Source organism: Dinoponera quadriceps, unplaced genomic scaffold, assembly GCF_001313825.1.
Source record: "Dinoponera quadriceps isolate SergipeBrazil2010 unplaced genomic scaffold, ASM131382v1 scaffold628, whole genome shotgun sequence".
Classification (NCBI taxonomy): Eukaryota; Metazoa; Arthropoda; class Insecta; order Hymenoptera; family Formicidae; genus Dinoponera; species Dinoponera quadriceps.
The window spans coordinates 897,706-915,314 of NW_014554836.1; the positions used below are offsets into that span (position 1 = coordinate 897,706).

General features: G+C 50.2%; 1 protein-coding gene and 1 long non-coding RNA gene across 8 annotated transcripts in view; one reads left to right on the forward strand and one right to left on the reverse strand.

Moving 5' to 3' along the window:
• The window catches only part of LOC106742294, a 119,741-nt gene that overhangs the window by 28,785 nt on the left and 73,347 nt on the right, over positions 1–17,609 (forward strand). The window lies entirely within an intron of this gene.
• The window catches only part of LOC106742292 (hemicentin-1-like), a 357,051-nt gene continuing 340,873 nt past the window's right edge, over positions 1,432–17,609 (reverse strand). For 5 of the 7 annotated variants that reach the window (XM_014615102.1, XM_014615106.1, XM_014615101.1 and 2 more), the window contains 3 exons: positions 12,763–13,005; positions 9,697–9,863; positions 1,432–6,661 (listed from right to left, as the gene is read on the reverse strand). In XM_014615102.1, coding sequence (XP_014470588.1) covers positions 6,275–6,661; positions 9,697–9,863; positions 12,763–13,005 — 797 coding nt within the window. In that variant the 3' untranslated portion in view covers positions 1,432–6,274. Of the gene's footprint in view, positions 6,662–8,474; positions 9,864–12,762; positions 13,006–17,609 lie in introns of those variants that run through there. The other 2 variants (XM_014615105.1, XM_014615107.1) reach the window with 2 other exon arrangements.

The window sequence follows — 17,609 nt, forward strand, 5'->3', positions numbered from 1 at the left end:
CCCCCCCCCCCATTCATCTGCGTCTCTACTTCGCGTGTCATTGTTATTAACGACCAATAAATTCTCGGTACATCGTTGCGGTGCGACTCGAATATCCGATGGATATCCGAAGGGGGTGAGAACCCGGCCGAGTATCGGTGTTGTGTGCGGGATGGATTACGGATGCCAGGAACTCGGGATTGTGCGGCGGTTATCGCGGTGATAACCGGGCACGATGAATATTCCCCGGCAAAAAGACTTTTGACGCTTTTGCCGCTTTTGACGCTTCCGGGACAAGCTAATAGATTCGAGCGCACACACGACGCGCCGGCGACGACGGCGGCGTTGGCTCCGTCTGCGCGACGGAGGCAAAAATTGACTTTCAGATTCGATAAGCCGGCGCAGATTTTCATGTAGGGGCTTCTTTTGAAACTGGCGCGCGCGCTTGGTCACCTTTAACCCCCGAAGCTTCTCGCGCGGCTGCATGCACGCCGCAATGCAGGCCCGTTACAAAGCAGGCGATGGGGGGGGACTCTGTAGTGGAACGAAATGAAAGCGGAGCCTGTCCGGACGAGCCGGCGATTTAGCCGGCCAGCCGGTTCTTATTCGCGAAATTTCGCGCGAACGTTCAACGCTTTTTTGCATCGTCGCGCTTCGCCCGCCGCCGCCTTTGATCGATCGCACGCCGAGACGAGGAGGGACCTCGCTGAGAGAGAGGAAGAGAGAGGGTGAATAATGAGCTCGTCGGAATTCATTCGTCGAGAAAGAGATGCACGTGAGAACGTAGAGGGGAAAATCCCGCCGCGGGAACAACAAATTTCGCGTGCCTCGAAACTACACTCGACACCGAACGTAATGCGCGCCCGCGTTCGAAATGCAACACCACACCGGGCAACGGCGCTCGTAACAGCCTGTAATTGCTCGTCGTGGGTGTTCATACTTTCACGCGAGACTTACGGCAAGAGGAGGAGCAGAAGAGGGTGGAAGGGAGGGACGGGAAGAGGTCATTGCGAGAGCGGAAACTCGTGCGGACCATCATCGTTTCTTTATTACCGTCAAAATTCCCCCGTAGCGGCGAAACGAGCCGCATTCACACGTGCCCGCGGTATTTGACAGGAAACCTGGAATGTATTGTAGCATGCGAGAAGCGAGAATTTAGGAGGACGAGGAGGAGGAACAGCCGCGAGGAGGAGAAACCGTGTGCGATCGTTAACGGTGTGCGTGCTTAAAATACCTGCGAAACCGGAAGGATTCCGGCAATCGAACTTTTGTACACGTGTACCGGTATACCGGGTGATCCCACCCTCCACCCACGCTCGTCGTAAATGCATCGTACGTGGCGCGTATGAAATTGTAACTTCATCGAAATGCCGGGCCCACAATTTCTCCGGGAGGGACGCGAAAATCTCTCGTCGCTCTTTTCTTCTTTTTCTCTCTCTCTCTCTCTCTCTCTCTCTCTCTCTCTCTCTCTCTCTCTCTCTCTCTTCCTCTTCCTTTCTCTTTCCCTTGGTCTCATTTTTCCTAAAGCAATTACGTAGGGAGAGCGAGTGACCTCTTTGAATCTCATCGGAAACAATAGGGAGAATCTTAACTTGCAAATCTAAGAAGACGAAAAGTATTGTTTAATTATGATTGCAGCGAACTCTCGGAGAACGACGTAGTAATTATGTAGGGAAATTGTATCGTTATGCGAAAGAACGGAAGATAATATTTTATATTAAAGCACATCTCGCGCGCGCGAAAGAGCGGCACAATACCGAGGGAAAGAACAGTTCGGCTCGCGATGTATATATATATATATATATATTAAGGGTGCCCTTTTGTGAAACGGGAGGAAAATCGATCTTACGTGGATTCAATCGCGAAGCACTCGAGGAATAATTTTCTTTCCTTCGTCCACTTCGATCTCGTTCGAGCGCCGCCGGATGCTTCCGTAAGAAAAAGAGAGGAGCGACCCGTTTCAACCCTTCCGTGAATTCCTGAAGAATCCTCTTATCGGGAAGATAACCGTGCGATATTCTTCCGGCTGTAAAGGGGTGTAGGAAAAGCGCGACTTTAATGGAAATAAGTCGTATATAAATTGTATCTCAAACTATCGATCCGTTTGTCCGTTTATCCGTCGGTCCGTCCGTCGAAAACGCCCTCTTCCTCTCTCTCTCTTTCGCGCGCGCACACGCGTGCGAGAACCGAAATTACCTCGACGTATTCGATATTGTCGATTGCCCAAGATAAATGCGGCGAGATTAACGCAAATGGCACCTCCGCACCGGTGAGATAATTCACGAGAGAAAAATCATGAGACAGCAAGAAAAACGCACACACATTCGTACATACACACACATATATATCTTTATTCTTTTATCTTTCTTTATTACTTTGAATCCTGGAGTTTTTTTCGGTCGCAGAGTTACCGCAATCGCATGATACGTACACACGTGCACACGCATGCACACACGCACACACACACGTACACACGGTGAAAGATAGATTCGCATCTTCGCGCTCACACGCACGCATACCAGGCACACGTGCATATACACATACGTACACGTACATATACATATCTTTATTTCTTTGTCTGACCATTAATCGCAATCCGATCGTTTAATTATACAGTTCCGCCCTTTAAACGGGCGCCCGCCTAATTGGGCGCGCGACTCGAGACTTCACGATATACGCGGAGGTATTGTATTACGCACACTCTGAAAAAATATCGGCGCTGTACATCGGAGCATATATCTTACAAATTACGAAGGGGGCGTATACGAAGGAACGCTCACGTTACGTCACGACTTTCTTCGCGCTCGTCGACCGATGACGACGGCGACGACGGTCGATAACGGATTACGTTGCACGTTAATTAACGTTAGTAATATCAATTAGAATCGGGAAAAGAGAAGTGATATACAATTTAAAAAAGAAATAAAACGAAAATCGTCACAATTAAAGGAGAAATTAAAGATACGATTGGCGCGACGTAATAATCCCGAAAATTCCGAGCGGTTCTACTTAAGGCGAGGAGAATTCGCGCGCTAGGATCATTATCCTCCTCCTTTCGCGTGTACCGCCGGCACGGTACCGCTCAATACATTTCCCTGGTAGAACGTACCTCGTAATGCCGTTAACGGATCCGTCGATAACGATCCTTCGTGCCTGTTCCGTCGTCCCTCGAAGAAGACGTAGGGGGTTTAACCTCGGGCATCTCTCGCGAATAAAGTCTCTCTCTTTTCTCGATGTCCTTATATACAGGGTATTTACACTGTCTCCGCCGCGCGTAAACGCTACGAGGATCGATGTATGTGTATATATGTGTGTGTGTGTGTGTGTGTGTGTGTGTATTTCTAAGATGTACACGCGTGTACATTTGTACGGTGCACAACGTACAGCGACGCGCGAAAGGTACTATTTCTCCGATCGCTCTTCGTTATTTCTCGACGAACTTAATGAAAATGAATGCGACATGGCAGTCGTGCGGGAGTTGTGCGCGTTTTGGCAGTCCCGGGACACAGGTTTGTCCGGAGGATTTCGTCGTAAAATAACGCACGTCACGTCAGTCTATTTCGTAAAGGGATCGGCGGGGAGCGAAGATAAATCGGCCGCTAAACGATGAATTATATCGCGTTTAGTGTGTCGCGCGACTCGATGTGAACCTGTGCGGAGGCCCCCACGCACGCGCGCGAGATCCGCATCCGTAAAATTATTATCGCTCTTATTATTGGAATAAGTCATCTCTCCTCGGGCGTATTTTCGATCCAGCCTCGGGCACTTCCCCTCTAATGATCTGATGATACGTGCGATCGCAAGCGAGAGCTCGTCGACGATGCAAAAGTCGATAACCGATAATAAAAAAGAAAAAAAAAAGAAAAGAACAGAGTATTATTCAAATTGCTTAATGCCAATATTCCAAGAGAGAGAGGAAAAAGGAAGGAGTTTAAGCTTTAATTAAGTTTCGAGTAACACTGCGCGATATAATTCGGATCGTTCGCGGGCCGCTTTTAATTTAACGACGCGCTGCAACGTTATTGTCTCTGTTCACGGTACGAATGACGATCCCGTCGCAAACTGTCCTCCGACCGAACTCAAATTTAATTACGAGGATAACGCGCGGTTGCTCGCCGCTAGTGAACGATGCGCAATGTACAAGGTACGTTTGTTTAATTAATATACATATCTTCGAAGCGCAGAGCACGCCCTCTCTCTCTCTCTCTCTCTCTTTCGATCAGCGCACACGGTAATTTCGATAATTAATCTAGATTTATTCGGTGTCCTCGCGTACGAGGAGTAGTCGCTATTTACAACGTTCTCACACACGCGTAACCGGGACATCGGTGTACGTCAGGTATACGTCTTGAAGGAAAGTCCTCGCGCGCGTTTCGTTTGGTTTCGGGCGCGCGCGAGAAACACATCGACGCGAGAAACGTTCCTGGCGCGTTCGCACGCGCGTCGGATAAGAAAAGCCGTACAAATAGACTAGAGAGATGTAAAACGATGGAAAGGTAACGAACGGCTTCGGCGGTCGGACGCGCGCCGGAAGAGATCGATAGTCGCTTATTTTATAGCCGGCAAATTTACTCTCGCCTCGTAAGTTCCCGCGTGCGCGCTGCCTCTAAGTAAGTCGGGCTGAATGTGCGGCCGAGTTTAATTAATCAGTTGACATCGACGCGCGACACGCTGCGAGTTTCAACTTACATACGCGGTGGAATTTTCACGCGTCGTCCGCGCGCTGCAATTACACGCGTGTCCGTGCGTGTGGAAGATCGATGAATCGATCGTCGAGGCGCCATTGGCCGATTAATTACTTCGTTACTTCCCTGATAATTAATTTGTGCACGATGCCGCGCGGGGAACGGATGAGCACGACGCCGATGTTTTACACGCCGCACTTGTTTCCCTTTGTGTCGGGTCGCGTCGAGTCGCGTGCGGAAATATTTGGGGGATTTTCCGCGGAACAAGTCGATCTCCTCCGTGCGCGGATCCGCCTCTCGCTCTCCTCCCCTTCCTCGCGGAATTGATCGTTGCACTTGATGCGACGTAATCGACACGATACGACACTCCCGAGTGCGCATATCGTCGATAAAGACGCGCTATTCCGCGAAAATACACTCAACGCAACGATCTCCCTTTATCCCCGGTACCTACTTTGTAATACAAAGTATACTCCACGGGATAGAAAATCTACATTCGCCGTCGCGCGCGACATAGGTACATCGATCTCGCCGTCCTCTGCGCGCACGCCGTACGAACACCAGCGGAGTGCGCGGGGAACCTACGTTTTTAGACGTGTTCCCTTCCGCCCCATCGGCCGTGCAGTCAATCGGCGGGATCTTTCACGGCTGAATATATTCGCGGAGTCTTAGCCGATATTCCTTCTCTCTTCCTCTTTCGAATCAGAACGATTACGCGGGGTATTCTCGTGCTCGAGCGAATTCGCCTCGCCCCGATCGATAGCGCGGTATGTGTATATGTGTGTGTGTAATCGAGATACTTTTTACTACGATATAAAAAAGAATTTCATGAACTTGTTCCGAAATCCAAAAGAGCCTCTTCTTCCCTTCCGGGGGAAGCTTTCGGTTAGGATCGATCGGTTCGTTTCTGTCAGGCGTGCTCCTCTTCCGCGCACTATCGCGGTTATCTTGTCTCTTACCTGGTTTTCATCTCCGTATGACAAAGCGCGTCCTGTCAGCCGTATTCCCTGTAAATGCGAAACACAATTCGAATCGAACGAGCGCGCGTTCGCTGTGTTTAGGTGGCAGTCGTGGGTATTGGAGTCGTTATCTCTCGATACGTATTCTTTAAAATTATGATTCGGTCAGTCTTGAACTTTCATAGATCATCGGCTGCTGTCTCGGCAAGAGGTCGCGAGAGGACCGCCGCGTGTTCTCGAACTGTGTTCCGCGTAGTCGTCTTGGCTGTTACGTTTCTCGTTACCGTATGTCCTCGGGAACATTGAGCGAAGCGCGGCAACCCGATCGTTCTCCGCGGTCGTCGTGTATTCACGGTCATCGTCCGGTTAGTAATAGTAATAGTAGCAGCAATATCAGTGGTCTCATCCTCGGCGCAAGGTCTCTCTTTCCACCGCGGCCCCGCGTCACTCGCGCGTACCCGGGAACGAAACTCGCGAGATTCATCCGGTCAGACGTATCCTTCTTCTGGAGCTCGAGGACGTTACTCGGAGCCGTGGTAGCAGCGGTAAGTCCTGGGAATCCGTCGTCGGTTTTGGGACGCGCACGATCGCCACGAGGCGGCCATATCAGACGTAGTACTCGTTGACGTTGAGCGCGTCGGAGTCGCGTCCCTATACGCAACTCTCCTGGGTCGAGATGAGGGGCGTGCGGACAGTGACGACCTCCCTCGCCGGATGGTGCTGCTTGCCGCCGCTCATAGTGGAGACGGTCGAGTCCTGGAGCACGCCCGCCGTCGACAGGGGGGTCACCGCGCACGACGGCGCGTTGGATACCTCCATCTTGCCCGGCCTCGCGTTGTGGTCGATGCACGCGTATACCGTCGCCTCTTTCGCGTACGGCTTGCCGCCCACGATCACCCCCAGACCGCTGCCGTAACCCTGAAGACCACCCAGACCGCCGACTCCGCCGAGGCTCGCCAATTTGGCGTCGGTCGCCAGGGTCGACAGGGTGGTGGGCCTCGCCAGGCACAGTTCCGCGTACGTCACCTCGCCGGACAGCTGGAAGAAGGAAAATCAGGACACGCTACACAAAAACCGTCGGTACCGGTAGCAGGGACAGAGGAGTCGTCCAGGAAACTGCTGAGAGGGATCCTGAAAGAGTTATCCAAGGAATCGGATTATACACACACACACACACTGCAACGACGACCCTTGCCACTGACATCCTGTCTTCCTCATAAGGGCTGTAACGACATGAGATTGTTTATTCCGGAGCGATGGGCAGGCTTTAAATCGGGTTCACGGCGGTTCTAAGTCGCTAAAACGTTACCCGGAGACGTAATTACGCAGATTCCTGCGGGTACTTGACTTCGTATTAACAGCGGCGGTGTAATACGAGCAACAGGCTCTCTCGCTCTCTCTCGCACCGATAATGTGAAGTCATTAAGCCTTTCGCGGCAAGGGGGATCTCTAATAGCGTGAGTGGATGTTCGGGAACGCGGCCGCGAGAGCTCCTTTCTGTCTGGCTCTAGCCGAACGGGGTTCATTGAATCGTACGATGATCGCTGAGTCCTACATGAGCCTCGAATCCGATTATGGACTGAGCGCGTGTATTGTTTCGATCGATCGAATCGGCCGTGTATTACGCAACAAGTCCACTCGGATGTCTAATGACACGTGGGGAACAGGAGATTAAGCTAATTTCGATACATTAGCGTGTTGAGTTATAGATGTTGTGCGTGTGGCCGCGCGTGTGTGGCGCTATGCGGGCGCGCGCAGCGTAATCCGCCAAAGTAAATGCAAACCAGTTACATACACGCCTGCGCGCGCGCGCTCAGCCGGCATTTAAATAATCCGCTTGAAGCCGAGAGACGCGGCCAACTTCTCCGAGATAGGACCGGAGCCTTTCTAAGAAACTGGAGGTAGTTTTCGCGGGACTTCGGGGGTACGGAAGGCAGGGAGGGGGGGGGGGACGTTTCTCTCTAGTCCCCGGGACTTAGATAATGCGGACAGGTCTAACTTTCGGAATTTTCATTCCTGAATATTCCTGAGGGACCGACCGCCCGGTACTAGTTGGCTCGTATCACGGAAACTTTTGACGGCGCGCGTTCCTTCGACTGTTTAGGACGAGAACGGCGGCTCTCGAGTGCCCGCGCGCGCCATTTCCTATAAATTGGACGCAAAACAGCGCGGGGAATGTTCTCCCGGAGAACGCGCGCGCGAGGACGACGTGCGGCAGACACACGTTGGCTCTTTTGTCTTTGGAACGGATTAACGCGAAAGGCGAGAAACGCTCGAGCACCGTCGTAGATTCCGTCCCCGCGGAGAAAACGGAGCTCTCGGCCGCCCGTCTTATTAGAACACTTATATTTTTCAACCCTTCCTTTTTCTCCCCCTTAGCATATTCTCCGGAACTTCGCGAAACTCCGACGAATCTCCGGCGGGCACTCCGGATCGCGAGAAATTTTTGAAGTCGGCGTTCGCCGCCGCTACTGGCTGTTGATTCCGGCGAAGAATCCGCCAAATCCGGCGGAAAAATCGGTACAATAAGAAAATGCAAAAAAAAGAAAGTGGGAAGGGGAGAAAAAGTGAGAAGAGGAAAAAACGCAACAATTAACCATAAGGCGGGTAAATGGAACAGGAAAATCCTTAGCGATAATCAAAGTTTTCCACTCCAGAGTCTTGTTCTTGCCGAGGTTTCGCTAACGGAACTTTAGATCCCCGCAGTAATTAGCAATTAATTTGGTGTGAAATTGAGGGTGAAGTTTCAGTGGCTCGTGACGAAAGGAGCTCGAGAGGATCAGGGAAAATCTGAAAGAGGGTATACCTATACCCCGTGCGGAGGAAGGCGGAACAAAAGGGCGCGAGAGGGTGCGTTTTAATTCGTGTTTGTCGCGCGACGAATAATCACGTAATTACGAGCTCGTAAATTTATACGTCGCGATTCGTCGCCGAGGAGCGATTTTTCCCGTGACTGGGAGGAATCGCGGCGTTCGGTGAAAGCGTGCACCGCGTGCAGTCTTAACGTCGGAATCTCTCTTTCTCTCTCGTCGAGCGACCTCGGAGTGTCTCTCAAAATCGGTAGAGAAGACGCGGACAGCGCAATTTTCTACTTTCGAACTGCGAAGAAGCGTTGCTTTCCGGTTGAAACTTTACGCAGCGCGCGGCCACCGCCACCATTCCCCTCGGACGGATACTGTTATTTCAAACTACACCGCTCGAGGACTTTCTTGAAAACGTCAGCCCCCGAGCTTCTCTCGAGCACGGAAGGAAAAGGGAAGGACGCGACAGTAACAACGGGAGCGCGATTCGGCCGAGGCTGCCTCGTTCCCGTTTCTTTGCACTCCACTTCCTCAGTTTCCCATCTCATTGGATGAACCTATTAACTTTATTAAAACGCCCCGCCCGTCGGACTAACGAAATTCCCGTGATTTAAACCATCGACTTTAATTGTTTGAATTCCTCTTTGCTGCGAACGCCAACGTACTGCATTCACTTACGTTTCGTGAAATCAGAGCGCACCCATTTACATGTAATGGCTGGTGCCGCCTGTATACATATACGTGCGCGTGTGAATGTACGTATGTGTATATACCGCGAGTGTGCCGAGTGCGGGGCAACAAAGTATAATTTAACAAGGAACCTGAAGGGAATTGTTGGTTTGTCGGAGAATTGCCTTTTGCGTGTATGCGACGATTATTTGTCTCTAAAGTATTTCGCACAACATACCATTCAGCTCCAGCGTGCGCGTTACCCAACATACACAGGTATCGCTTAACCAACAATCTCAATTAGTCCCCGTCAATTAATATCGAAATGAAAGCAGAAATTAAATGAGACAAAGGAACAAAGTGACACACATGCGACAATTTATTGAAAAGAATTACATTTACAATAGAATTACGTACAGAGGTCGCAGAAGACACGGCGTGGAATTAACGGACGGCGGCGAGCCGAGACGGATAGAGGAAGAGCGGCTGGAGAATGGGTAGTAAGAGTCAACGTTTGGTCGGCCGCTCGTTCTCTCCGTCGCGGCCGGGCCCGGGGAAATTAATAAATTTCATTAGCGGAATCTCCGCTCTCGCGGTACTCACCGGCAACGTCGGGTAATTGTTGTAGTCGTTATGCGAATAGGCGGGAAGTCCTTGCAGGTGATTGTTCGTCTGCTGGGCCGGAAGGGACGACGGCGGAAGACCGTCCGGTGTGTTTTGCGTCGCTAACGGCGTGCCGGACGTTGACCCGGTCAGCTGGTAATCTGAATCTTTCGTTTCATGCACACGTGAAACATCTCCGTTTCTCTCTTTCCGCCGTTCGAAAAGTTCGCTTCTTCGCGAACGCTCTTTAGAGACACTAATTAATAGACACCAGACTTATCTCGCGCGTGAACACGAGCTTTTCGAACGCTCCTCGCGCTGTAAAACACGAGGGAGGCGCGTAAAACATTCATTTCGTTGAACATTCATCGGGTGCTGTCAACTACGCTTCCGGGGATTCTGTATGATTCATCGAAAGAAAACCGCCGAACGAGTACTTATTTATGCCTCGTTAAACCCAATCTAATCATTAATATAACGAGCCGACGCGCGCCAAACTTTGTGCGCGCATTAAACCGATAACTACAAGGCATTACGAATGTATGGATAACACGGGGCTCGATTTGTCGACGGAACGAGAGTGTTGATACGATACGTTGATTAAATAGTAATTCGCGACTAACCGTATAGTTCCGGTGGTAATTAAATAATTAACTAAGTAACGCGGCGCGGGCACAGAGAGTAATTTTATTTATTAAATTAACACTCCATATTTCCTTCCTTCCCTCCCTCCCTCCCTCTCTCTTTCTCTCTCTCTCTCTCGTTTATCAATCGATTCGTCCCGCATTTTGGATCTGAATATGAACAGATAGCGCGCTCGATTATTCACGAGAAAATGACGTCCGCGCTTGACGATTCAGAGCTGTCATGAGCTCTAGATGAACTTTCAGATCGGTATTAAAATAAAAATATCACTATCCGGACACATATCTAAACATGGACATTCTTATTATTGTTTTGATCTTTAAATATGAATATTTAAACATTTAATGTAGAATATATAGGAGGTCCCGGGCAAACAGGGACAAATTTCGTAAAGGCTTAGAACGAATGGAGATGAATAAAAAAGCACTGCACCATTATGCAAACAATATACAAAATTTCGAATTATTAATTATTGAAAATGACCGTGTACAAAGAGTTCTTTAATCAATAACTCGAAATTTTGCGTGCTGTTTGCAAAATACAGGGTTTTCTCGGTACACATATTATGTGTTGGATGTTTAGATATTCGTATTTAAAGACCAAAACATTAAGAATGTTGAGGTTTACATAAGTGTCCGAGTATCGATACTTTTACTTTTTATCTCATTGCGAGAGAAAGAAAAGTCCCGAAAAGGCGCAGGCCAAAAACTGAAACGACTCTATTTCGCATTATGAAAGATCTGCGATTTCTTGTCGCAGTTGCGACAATTCCTGAATTACAAACGGCAAAGGCTACTCGACTTGATCGCGTTCACGCGACCATTCGAACGTTGCGTATCGGATATACATCGGATTCGCAATAGCGTGCCCGGTGAACAAGTCCGCCTGGTAATCGGCCGAGTAATTTATTAACAAGTTGCGGGTTAAGTTCTCTATACGTCGACCCTCCCTTCACCCGTCCCGCCAACCACCCGTTAACCGTTCGCCAACGCGGAGCGATGGTATTATTGCGAGCGACGTAATGACGCATAGCATAGCGTAACGTTTGCGCGATGCCGTTAACGAATCGCGGCTGCGCTCGCAATAGAGTCCGCTGAATTTCCGGTCTCGAGTACACTCGCCCGGCCGAGTGTTCTCGATCGCTGTCAATCAGATATTACGCTTGAAAGCCGACGGCGGCGACGGCCAATGTAGCTGATAAAATTTCCGTCGAGCCGATCGTCACGCGGCCTCGGAATCGCGACGTTAACCCTGTCGGTCCCTCCCGCCCGCCCTTCTTTCCTCTTTTCCTTTCTCTCGTGCGTAAATGGAGCGCTCTCATGTTCGAATGTACGCGATTTCCTTGAATGTTGTCTCAGATTAAAAGAAAATAGAAAGTAACTACGACCTCGGCAAAATAATGTTCATAAAGTGAAGAACTGTAATCTTATTTTTGAGCTCTTCTGAAAAATTCGCAATTTAAATGTTTTTCTTCATATTTAAGATTTGTTCTTGCTTGAAAAAAAATCTGGGATATCCCAAGATAAGATATATTGCAATGTAGCTCAACTGGACTCAAATATTGATTTTTCTTCATTTATTTCATTTCATTAAACGCGCTTTCGAAGAAAGAAAAGAGAACAAAGTTTTTACTAATCTGCGAACCGTCTAAGCGAGCTCAAGCTGTTCTTGAGAGCGTCAAAGTAGCATTAAAAAAATCGGGAGATATAATACGTCCCGTAGAAAAATCAACGAATCGATAGGATCGCGAGCGTTCGTTGAGATCCTCTTCGAGAACGCTCGTTCGGTAAAAATTCGGAATTTGTTTCGCATCGTCACAAGCCAGAGTGGCGTGTGTTCGCGCTGCGCGCTCGTCCTTACAGCACGCGCAGAGCGCGTTCGTTTGAAATTTTCAGGACGAGCACGCGCGCGCGCGAGTATGTCGATCGACATATCACGCGACGTGTGCGCGTACGCGCAGCAGCGTTATTCGTGTACCAGCGACGTTGCGTTACCGTACGATTTACGCGGTCAAATAATTTCGTACATTGTCCGAATTTTCCCAACCGTGCGCTTCGCAGTCGGATATGTTATGCCGTATGTCCGCGATGGGAGCTTTCGGGGATTTTTTTTTCTCGTTTTATTTATTTATTTACGCATTTCCCGCCGGTTTAGAGTTCGGCGCGCCCGTCGAACGACGCGAACGCGTTGAACGATCGGACGGCGCAAAACCGCCCGCGCGGCGCAACCGGAACTCGGGATTTTACTCGACGCGACCGTTTCTAATTTTTCCGGAAACGCTCTCTTTGAACATTGACGTTTACGTTCTTTCGGTTTTCACTTCTTGCTCTCTCTCTCTTTCTTCCCTTTTCACTCCAATCAATCCACGTCCTCCTGTGTGCTCTCGCGTGCGCGCAAAAAAGTCGGTCTTGGCGGACGCACCTTTGTTGGTCGGCACGACGTCCGGATTCCTGTCGTCCGCGTCGTAAAGGTCCTCGGAACTCGGCGCGGTGGCTTTCTTCAGAGGTAAATCTCCGGGCCTTTGAGCTCGTCTCTCGCTCCGCATTTTCAGCGCGGCCAGAATGGTGACGGTGACGAGCAACAGCGCGGTCACCACGCCGATCAGACCCCCGAGCAGCGGGGTGAACTCGAAGGGTACCGGGGTACCTGTGAACAAAACGCGCACTGCTCTCGTGCAAGTACGTCGGTACAAGTCTCGTCGCTGCGTTACTCCCTCCCGTACGCGGCGATAGAAAATCTCAAGTTAAAAAAAAATCGCTCTCTTCAATTTTTCTTCGAAAAAAAATAAAATGAAAAATCTGCGGAAAAATTTGAGAAACATGAAGTTTGCCGATTTGTTTCATTTATCCGCGAGAAGAAACCGAAAAACTCTGCGGAAAAATGTAAAAAAAAAAACGGTTTATTCCGAGCCTTTAAAACTGTATTTCGGTCGAATTAAAATCGCGACAGGACACGTGGCGTTGGCGGATAATCGACGCTGCGCGAAGACGCAATCGTGTGTACCGGCTTCCGCTCGACGTCTGTCGTGGTGCGCGCGAAAGCGTCAGCTGCGCCGTCGCGAGGAAAAGATACGGCGGAATTTTCCGAGCGGACTGCGATGGTAAACGGGTTAAACGAGTTAAAGTCGCATTACGTCGTAAAAAGATTCGAGATATTTGGCTTGCGCGCGAGAATGGAGCCATCTGACTACCCGGGCCATTTCTAAGATTAATGAATTCGAATCCTTTTGATATCTCTCTCCACGTTAAACACCGTCCCGGGCGACGTTTAATTTTCCGCGCGGCCGTCTTTCTCCCGCTGGCGCGCTCCCTCCCGTCTTCTCCGTCGCGCTCGCTCGCTCTCCCGCGCCGCGCGCTATCGTTTCGCCGCGCGTCCCCGTTTTTTAATCTCTTTCCTTAGCCCGGGCCCCTTCTGAGAGACATCGCTCGTAATTGCCACTCGTTTTAGTCACGAGCGACCGAGTGTTTTTACTACGTGCTCCGATGCACAGCCAAAGTGTACGTTAATTTTTAATCAAGGCGAAAGTGCACCGGTGTCCGTGATATTCACCTGCCATCTCTGCCTTCCTTCGTCACCTCCGCTTTTTAAACTATCCTTTTAAATTGGTCAATTTTTTTTAGTGACGCCGCTCTTTCTCGCCCGACGCCCCGTGTCGTTTCGCCTCCTCCCTCTCTCTCTCTCTCTCTCTCCTGTTGTAAAATTGTTAACCCTTAGACTGCGAGCCGCTCGTAAGAGCAAGACGATCGTTGCCCGTGTCTCGGCGTCATACTTCCTCCTAACTACTCGATTTCTACCCCTGGCCGCTTCGTTGTGACGCTTCGGAGACCAACTCGTGCAGATACGAGTCAGTCAGCCGGAGGATCACATGTTAATTGTGGCGGTGCCGACGAGAATTCGATATTTAATATTATTAATATATTTCAAGGGAGATAATATATTTTCGTCACTCGTGAGGGAGTTGTAATTCGCCGGCTCGTGACGTCATTGACCCTCGGCCGTGCTAAGGTACGCAACGCGCGAGAATACCGAAACAATGAGGGCGAGAAATGTAAACTTCTCCCCCCCTTCCATCAATTGTCAACCGGCGCCGCTTATCACTGAATGCCGAGATCATACAATCAAAACATCCCGGACCTTCAAGAAGGTTGAACGTACCCCTCGCGCACCGCACGTTTTCCCATTACATCTCGAGTCGGCGAGCGATACACGTATACACGGAGTGCATGTGTCGATGTGTTATTTATAATTCGCGTCGATTGACTGGAATATTTCGGGCTCTCGTCGCGTTCATTAATGTGTGCTTATCGAATCTATATATCTGCGTGAGTGTCAGTGTTAGTGCTACGACGAAGCAGCCAAGAAATTAGATTAAAGAGGCAGGAGAGCGCAGGACGTCGAGAATATATTGAGATAATCAAATGTGTTAAATAATCCTTGAATGGGTGCCTGTTCGAACTCCTTTAACATCAAAAAACCAATAAGCAACTATTTGCAGCTTCAACAGCTGTACGTTGTATTTTGAGATTCTTCATTGAAATTTGCAGAATCAACGTAGAACTAAAGTTTCGACCCGGGATATGACGTGAGGATATATTATATCAAGTCGAACGTGAAACTAACATTAGTCATTACGATGCAGCATTTCCGTGCGTTACGATATTAACAAATGAGAACGCCTAAAGACGTTACTCGCACATGAGTATCGTGTTGAGTGTCGAACGCCTGTAGATACTGTTCGCACATAGCGAAGACCTTCGTCGAACGGCTGTAGGTATCGATTCGCAATCTAAGGGTTAAGCGACGCGAGAACGTGTCCGTAAATCTTTCACGTCCGGATCTGTCCCTGGTCGCGCATTGAACGGGAACACGAAGTTCATTGTCGATCACGAGGATCTCGATTCGAAGTTATGGACGAAATGAAACGCGAAACCGCGAGACGAAGGAGTCGTCAATCTTGTGTCTTCTTCTTGCGGCCGTCTTCTTCTTCCCCGGTAATTAACGAACACGGGGCTAGAGGTCACAGAGCGGAAAGAAAATGACAACTGCAGCGGCATTCGTTCGCGCGGCACGATCGTTCATCGTCCGCTTTTTTTCCCTGCGTGGAAATCGGGTGGAACTGGATTTGGAAAAGCTCGACTTGATTAAATCGTTATTTTTAATTCGCAGGACGCGCGTTTCATTCGCAGCATCGCGCTGCTCTCTCTCACACACACACACACACACACACACACTGTCGCTCGCGGGATATTCGACTCCCCGCGGTGATGATCGTTTTACAAAATCATACTCGACTAGTTACAAACAGAAGTATCGCGTTACGCCGAGTATCGATAATACCACATACATATGGAACAAATTATGTTTTGTCTCGCATCAAACCGTGTTTATTTTCCGCGACACGGGAGAGAACTTTTAATGCGCGCTCGTGCTGGCAATATTTATCGAATTGTACGCGCGACGCGCACACCGGGCCATAGTCGCGAGCCAGAAGTACCTCCGCATCGCGCAAAATTCGGCGCTCGAACGCCCTCTCTCTTGGTTCGAATTTTGTTTCTTCTCCCTCTCTCCCACCCTCCCTCTCTTCTCTTTTTTCCCTATTGCAATCGGTCGAATTAAAAACGGGAGTTTTAATTCGAGCTCTCCATGTATACTCGACTCTTCGATATTTTTACGTCGTACAGCCGCGTTTGATTCGTACGAGAGAGAGAGAGAGAGAGAGAGAGGAGGGGATAGTCATTCACGGCCCGTTCGCGGTCCAAGTCGCCTTCTCTCTCTTACACACATGCACCATGTCATATCCGCTACGTATAATTTGCGTTTCACGCGACTCGGCGTATCGGACTCGCCGAGAGATGACGGGCCGAGATTTCAGGAGCACGTTCCCCTGTCCTGCTCCAGTTAGCATAGCCGCACGCGCGAGGTCGGGGGTCGTCTGTGGGATCGAAGCGGACGTTCGTCTCTCTTCTCCGCGCTTTCTGCGGCGCGCGCTTCGTTCTCTCAACCCGCTTGAACGAGGTTCGAGGTGAGACGAGGTGCACGATGCCGCACAGGCGACGTAGTAGGTGGTCCGGGAATTTTATTAAAGTTTCACACTCGTCCAGCTCTCTCTCTCTCTCTCTCTCTCGCGGCAAGAGAGGGATCGATTTTCGAAGCGACTACTTCGCCCGCATACGTATGCCGGTTTATACACCCCCGCATCAGGGACTAAGCGTGTACATATACGTAGTGGGCGCACTCGCTTGAATCGCACCGTGGAAACTGACCGAGAGAGCAATTTCACTTGTAAATTCGTCCTGGTCCGATACACACACACACACACACGCATGTATACGTGCGCGTATATACGTATACGAACGCACGAACGCGTGGATGTGCGCACGTAGATATGTGGGTGCGCATGTACACCCGGATAGGTGGGTCGGTATATCCGTTCCGAGGTGGATCCTGAATCTCTTCTGGTCGGTGGAGATCCTACCGGCTAGAAATCTACGGGATGAGCGCGCAGGAGAGGAACGGATCCGACGAGATCCATTTTGCTCTCGGGCATCTATGGGCACCGCCGAGAGAGAGAGAGAGAGAGAGACTCCCAATCGCGTTCCCGCCGTCTGCGTTTCTTCCTCCGAGCGCCCGTGGCGCGCGGGACTCGTTCCCTTGTTTCCACCGTACACAGCCGGGGNNGGGGGGGGGGGGGGGGTCTCATCGCGAGACTTCGAACGCGAACAAAGAGTATACGGGAGTGCGTAAATTTTCGCGATGAAGACGCCGAAGAGGAGGCGACGGCGCCGACTCGCCGGCATCAATCCTCGACGTTTTTACGAGCGGTTGTATCGCATTTTATCTCTTTCTCTCCGCCAACGTATTACCGGAACGCGCGCGCAGCGTTATATCGCTCGCGGGAATCGAGAGAGAGTTTCGCGTCTCGCTCGTAGATCTTTCTCGCTTTCGTAATTACAGGTGGACGGCGGGATTAATTCTCGTAATTACTCGCGATATACCTGTCTCTGACTGGCGCTTTGCAAATATTTCCTTCTCCGGTGGGATGAAATTTCTCTCCGTCCTTAGCAAGACATCTTCTCCTTCCTCCTTCCCCTTTCTACCACTATCTGCCCCCCTCCCTTTTCCTGCGTCTCTCTCTCTCTCTCTCTTTCCTATGCTCGCCGCGGTCCGCCGCGGCGGGACATCGGATCGAGAAAATAAGCCGGGGGCACGCCGGTTAAACGAGCCACGTCGACGTTCGTATTTTTGTGGAGAAGCGGAAACGGTCCCGC